The sequence below is a fragment of the Stegastes partitus genome, unplaced genomic scaffold (genome assembly GCF_000690725.1).
Source record: "Stegastes partitus isolate 25-593 unplaced genomic scaffold, Stegastes_partitus-1.0.2 Scaffold696, whole genome shotgun sequence".
Classification (NCBI taxonomy): Eukaryota; Metazoa; Chordata; class Actinopteri; family Pomacentridae; genus Stegastes; species Stegastes partitus.
Window position 1 is genome coordinate 325,261 of NW_007578427.1, and position 6,496 is coordinate 331,756.

Here is a 6,496-nt window from a genome sequence, read left to right on the forward strand (position 1 = left end):
GGATTGTGGGACTGAAGTGTTTGGACTTTTCCTTTTACAGTGACTCCGAAGGTGAAATGATGCCTCATCCTGCTGGCTGTCTGCGCTTGGACCTCGGTCATACATCATCTCCTGCTCTGTCCCTGGGTTACACTCTGTCCACTAAAGCAGAAATACCCTGAAATGTGCAGTGCTGCGTCTGGTCAAAGTGGTTATGACCCCCATTACTGCGCACACGCAGGGCCTGAATGCCACCAGATTCATGTCTCCTGCGCTCTCAGTGAATTTCACAATTTAAAATCGCTCCACAAAACTGTGTTTTCTCTGCCCTTGGAGACCTGCTGACATTAATCTGACAGTATTTTTAGATCGTAGGCAGCCACAGAGAGGTGAGTTTTTATTAAACTGCTATGTAAATGCAGCTTTAATCGTGGGATTTACCCTTCAAAGCCTTAAAATATACAAATCAGGGATGTCTTTGCCTAATGATGCGCAACAGTTTACTCTGCTGTGACATAACGATGGTGGGAAGCTGCCTGCGCGTTATTGTCACGGCTCTGTCATCTAATATTTTGGGTGAATGCGCGTGTGTGCGAGAGGGTGCGTGTGCGCGCGGTGGGTCTAGCCATTTTGCGCGCCACCCCTCAAACCAATGCGTGTGCACGAGTGTCCGCAAAGACGCCGCTGCTGCTCCTCTCCAGGCGCGCAGTCCAGACCGTCCACAAACTTTGATGAGCTGTAACCTTCTCCGCCGGGCTGAATCATAACTGGGAGGATTTATCTTTTATTATTTTTTATTTTTTTAAGCATATATATAAATATTCCAGGCTGCTAATTCTGGCTGATCAAGGTGAGTAACCTGCGAGCTTCACGGTACAGTGATGTGTTTCCATTGTGCGTATTTTTTCGCTCCGTGTGTTTTGATCTACAAGTGTCTCCACAGCCAAAGTGTGCTTGTGCATCTGTAATATATTTGCATCAGCTTGATTACATCTTTTTTTCGTTTTCATGAGGAATTAACTGTTATTTTTGCATGCGTAATTGTGGCTCAGTCGTGCCAAATAGCGCCTTTTTTCCACTTTAAAGTCTCAGTCTGGAGTTTTTTTTTTCTCCCCCCTCCTACAAACAGGTGTCAAAATGGAAAACGCTCCGGTAGAAATTTACAAAGAAGACAATAAGTGCCTCTCCACGCTGCTGGAAGACTGTCCGGTGAATTCTTCTGCTCCTTGGGTGTCCGGATACTCCGACAGCCGCAATGTGACCCACGATGATGACAGCTGGGAGCAGGAGAGCATGTCCCCCATCATCCCCATCATCACTGCGGTGTACTCGGTGGTGTTTGTGGTCGGCTTGTTGGGCAACTGCCTCGTCATGTATGTGATCATCAGGTAAGGTCATTTTAAAGTGAATATTACACCAGTAAACTCACATATTGCTCATATGGTGTGCCAGATACTAACTTGTGTTTCTGTGTTGAGAAAATATGAATAACTAGAGGAAGGGAAAGATATTTTTTGTGAAGACTTTGTGTCTCCATATTGTTGTTGATAAAGCACTGGCACCACCTCTGAGGATTTTTACAGTGAATTCTAAACTCTATGTGGCTGCATTTTTGTTCATGGATGCACTTCAGGTCCTTCTCAGGAAGAAGGTATGACTCTCTCAGCTCTTGCAAACAGTCAATGTGGAACAGAAAACAGGGTTGCAATCGGGCAAAGAAAGGGTTAAGAGGAAAGCTGTCATTTGTAATCCAACATTAGAGGGAAAAAGTTACAATAGGAGCTGATTCTGCCTTCATCAGACTGAAAAGTGCCCAAAACCAACCACTAACTCTGAAGACCTCCAAAATAAAAACAACAATATTCTGTAAATCTTCTCCGAGCCTGGCGGACCTGATATTAATTATAGTTGAAACCAGTGGTGCTTTGTCAAGCTGATAGCCTGCTTGCACCTCATTGAGCTTTATTTATGGTCTGTGAGGGCAGCAAATCTTATGTGATGTAATGTAAAGTGCAGCAGGGGCCACCCAGAATACTTCAGTCCATAGACAACAATTACCTCAAATCAGATAAATTGCTTCGCCTGTCGATAGGAGCCAATTTTATCAATTTGCTTCCAGAAAAGCCTGTATGTTTTATGGCATAGTTGCTCCGTAGAGGGCAATTCAGCTAAAGGTAGAAGATCTTTTATGTTGATGTAGTGTAAACAAATAGGTGGCATTACACTAATCTAAAATGTATCACATTTACACGGGCCACAGAGTAAATGTTCTACTTCAAGGCTTTAAAAGAAGCATCTGACACAGTAGTGCAAGTTTTTGCATCTTTTAGATACATTCTTTTGGTTTAACAAGTCGCAGCTTTATGACTATGATCTATTTTGATTCCCACTGTTGTGTCCAGCAGCCGCTGTCAGCTGATAAACCCACTTCATGCTACCTGCTCAGCATCTAAACAGACAAAGTTTGTGATGAACTAGCAGTTAAGAAGCCACATTTGTTTCTCAGGAGTTGATGGAGACCAAAACAAAAGAAAGATTATATTTGACTTTTGTACGTCATTTGAGCAGAAACACTAATGAATGGTATCTTGCTTTCTATCTGTTTGACGTAGAGGCAACTGTTTGCTCAAAAGTTTGCCACATATCAATGCATATGTTGTGTTTAAAACTTGCTGTACTTCTATCAATTGGCCAAAAAGTCAACTCCAAGGAAAACATTTCTGTTTTGCTGCTGTTAAATGAAAGAACTGATGCCACTCTCACTGTCATCCATTAAATATAAGCTCCAGCTAGTTGCCAGTTAGTTTAAAGGCAAACGTTTTGTTGATTTTTTCCCCCACATTTCACTGAAGAGATGCAACATGTCCATTTGCTCTTTCGTTGTGTTTACACTCTTTGTACAAAGCTAAGCAGCTTGCTATAGCTTCATATTTAACCACAGACTGTGGATAAAAGAAGGATGTCGCCTTTGAGTTGGACAGTGGAAGCCAAAGCTGAACAGACTTAGATGTGTATTCTTTATAGCAGCCAGCAGGGGGCGACTCCTCAAAGAAGTCTCATTGCATAGAATTCAATAAGAAATTGATCCTCTTTCTCACTTTATTTGTTGAGTCAGTGAACGTTTTCCAAATAAGATCATGGTCTCATTTGCTAGTTTGGAGTCTTCTTCAATACAGCATGATGTTCATTTAGTAAGCTATGGTCCCATTATGAGGAAAATAGATGATAACACAGGGTATGTTTCAAGGTGGGGTTACCTTATGATTAGCTAATTGCTATTGTATGATAAAAGCTGGCGACGGCCAAAATTCCAAAACTGACACTTCAAAATGTGTTTTTCCACGAACCAGCGTGACGTCTCATCCACCTTTTCTCTACAAACTATTTATTTAATGCAGACTAAAAGCATGACAGTGATATCGATCGTCTCATCTCACTCCCTGCAAGAAAGTGAATACTTCTAAAAATGTGGAACTATTCTTTGACTTTTTAAACTTCATAAAAATCTATAATGGGAGGAATTCATCAAAGAAAAGAATTTAAGTCTGACTTTGAGAAATGTACAGTCCACTATCAGCAGCCTGAACAGAAGGTCACCGTCGACTCGTTTGTTTTCTGGATGACAGTAGAAAAAAATCTTGCATATGCTGCCTGGTGCTTGCAGATTGCATTAAACGTGTACAAATATCCTTTTGGCAATGCCACAGGTAAAGATTAAAACTTTTAAATAAACTCTGGAAAAGTCACAACGCACAATATGCTATCCTAATTTAACAAAGTGTAAACAAGCTGATCACACATGCTCTGCATTCAGCAGCGTAGGCCTACTATACATAACAATGAAGTGTGAGTCAGAAAAATTACATTACAGATTCAGGGCAGCATTGCAGCCTAATGGACAATGTTTAATTCATAATGAGGCAAGAAGAAAGGTGTTCTCCGAGTCAGGATGCTAATAAATGCTGCCAAGGTAGTCTGGGTGGGCGGCTGGCTCCGGCTGCGTCTCCTGTCTTTGTTACCTCCGGACAACTTTGTGTTCTGCATGTTTAACAGGTACACAAAGATGAAGACGGCCACCAACATTTACATTTTCAACCTGGCGCTCGCCGACGCCCTCGTCACCACCACCATGCCCTTCCAGAGCACCGACTACCTTCTGAACACGTGGCCCTTCGGCGAGGTGGTCTGCAAGGTCTTCATCTCCATCGACTACTACAACATGTTCACCAGCATCTTCACCCTCACCATGATGAGCGTCGATCGCTACGTGGCCGTGTGTCACCCGGTTAAAGCGCTGGACTTCCGCACTCCCATCAAAGCCAAGATGATCAACGTGTGCATCTGGATCTTGTCCTCGGCTGCAGGGATTCCTGCGTTCGTACTGGGTGGTACCCAGACCAACAGCGGTGAGGAAGCGCTTCAACATGAAGTGTAAAAGTCTAAACTAGCTTGCTGCAGTTTTATATTTCACTGCAGACTTTGTAGCAAAAGATGGACACAGCCTCTGAATCTGAAAACTGAAGCCACCACTAAAAAAACACAAACCTGCATTCTTGCTATTGGCCAGTAGGGGGCGACTCCTCCTCCAAGAAGTCTGATTGTATAGAAGTTTATGAGAAAACGACCCGACTTCTCACTTCATCTGTTATCTCAGTGAACATTTTTCTAATGAAATTATGGTCTCAGTTGTTAGTTTCAAATCTTCTTCAACAGAGCACGGTGTACATTTTGTACATCATGGTCCCATTTAGAGGAAAATAGATAATGACGCAGGGAATCGGCTGCAGGGATTCCTGCTTTTGTACCGGGTGGTACCCACACCAACAGCACTGAGGAGGCACATTCACCATGAAGTCTAAAAGCTTCAACCAATTTTCTAAGCAGTGAAAGAACGCACTAATACATTTTTAAGCCCAGAAATATATTTTATCAAGTTCATCTCTCAGGGAAGAATTTTCCATTAGCCACACATCAGACACATCCTCCCTGAATACAGATGATGTAAGATAAGAAAAAAAAAAAGAGCTGAGAGCAAAGTGTTCCCTCATGAGTGCAGATTAGCAGTTTCATAACAGCATGCTAAATTGATAGCAGAAATGTGCAAAGTGGAATTTTATTTATGATAAAGTAGAAGTGCACTCTGTCATTCATTACACATCTTCTCCCTTCTTTCCATCCTGCAGACATAACTGAGTGTGCCTTGCAGTTCCCGGAGCCGTACACGTACTGGGACACGCTGATGAAGATCTGCGTGTTTGTGTTTGCCTTCGTCGTGCCTGTGCTCATCATCACCGTGTGCTACTCCCTCATGGTCCTGAGGCTGAAGAGCGTCCGAATGCTGTCCGGCTCGCGCGAGAAGGATCGCAACCTGCGGCGGATCACCAGGCTGGTGGTGGTGGTGGTGGCCGTGTTCGTGGTCTGCTGGACGCCCATCCACATCTTCATCCTGGTCAAAGCTCTCGTGAGCATCCCGGAAACCACCGCCATCATGGCCGCCTACTTCTTCTGCGTGGCTCTGGGCTACACCAACAGCAGCCTCAATCCTGTCCTCTATGCCTTTCTGGATGAGAACTTCAAACGCTGCTTCAAAGACTTCTGCCTCTCGGCCAGACTGAAGGGGGAGAAGGTGTCAGGAAGCAAAAAGGCCCTGAGCACCGTGCGGGAGGCCGCCGTTCCCCTGGAGAACCCGGACGGGACGAGAAAGCCGACATGACTAGCGGTGGAACTGTCTTCAATTTCCCACATTGGAAAAGAAGACTCACATGACCTGGGATTGACCCACATCACATCAGCAATGTAGACTGTGATTCTGACTCTGATTCACTTCATTTTCATCATCACCTGGGGTTAAACGGTGCCAAAACTGATTGATGGATTTCATTAAAGCATTCAAGGGAACATTTATAAATTGTATTCCACCTTCACCATGAATTGAAATGTTGCTCTCCTGCATATTAACGTCATCGTCCTGCCCTCAGCGCTTGTTTCCTTCAAGCAGCTGATCGCAGGCCGTGATAAAGATTGTATATTTATTATATGAACTTGCAGGTTGATGTAAAGATGACGATTAAGTAGGAAAAAAGGCCAAATGTGATGGAAGTATGTCTTCAACAGTATTTATTTTTGTTCTCCTCGACGGTATTTGTAATAAAATAGAGCTCACTGAACATATGGGTTATTTAGCTGCAATGATTAGCACATTAACCCTCTGAACCCCAAAACCCACCGATGGCTTTGAAAGGTATGAAACTACACCATTTATCAGAGCAAGAAACTGTGAAGCAGAAACAACTTCCTGACGTGAACAAATCATGTCCGACATGCCGTTCTGTCAGAAAACTCAACTAAATACAGGCTTAAAATTCTGCTATTTCTTTAAAATCACTTCATTCTGCATTTCTCACTTTAAAATCTGCCCAAAATAAACAGTTTGCATTAAACGGTGCAACCAGGAAGCTTTAACCGCGACCAGCAGTCACATGACAATAAACTTTTTAGGTAAACTAGGTTGAACTGC

General features: G+C 43.3%; 1 protein-coding gene across 1 annotated transcript; it reads left to right on the forward strand.

Annotated features, from left to right (window-relative positions):
- Nucleotides 1-1,116: 1,116 nt before the first annotated feature.
- Nucleotides 1,117-6,115, forward strand: LOC103363868 (delta-type opioid receptor-like). Its single transcript, XM_008290810.1, has 3 exons — nucleotides 1,117-1,367; nucleotides 4,033-4,385; nucleotides 5,163-6,115. The coding sequence occupies exons 1-3, from the start codon at nucleotides 1,117-1,119 to the stop codon at nucleotides 5,690-5,692; spliced, it is 1,134 nt and encodes a 377-aa protein (XP_008289032.1). The 3' UTR covers nucleotides 5,693-6,115.
- Nucleotides 6,116-6,496: the final 381 nt, after the last annotated feature.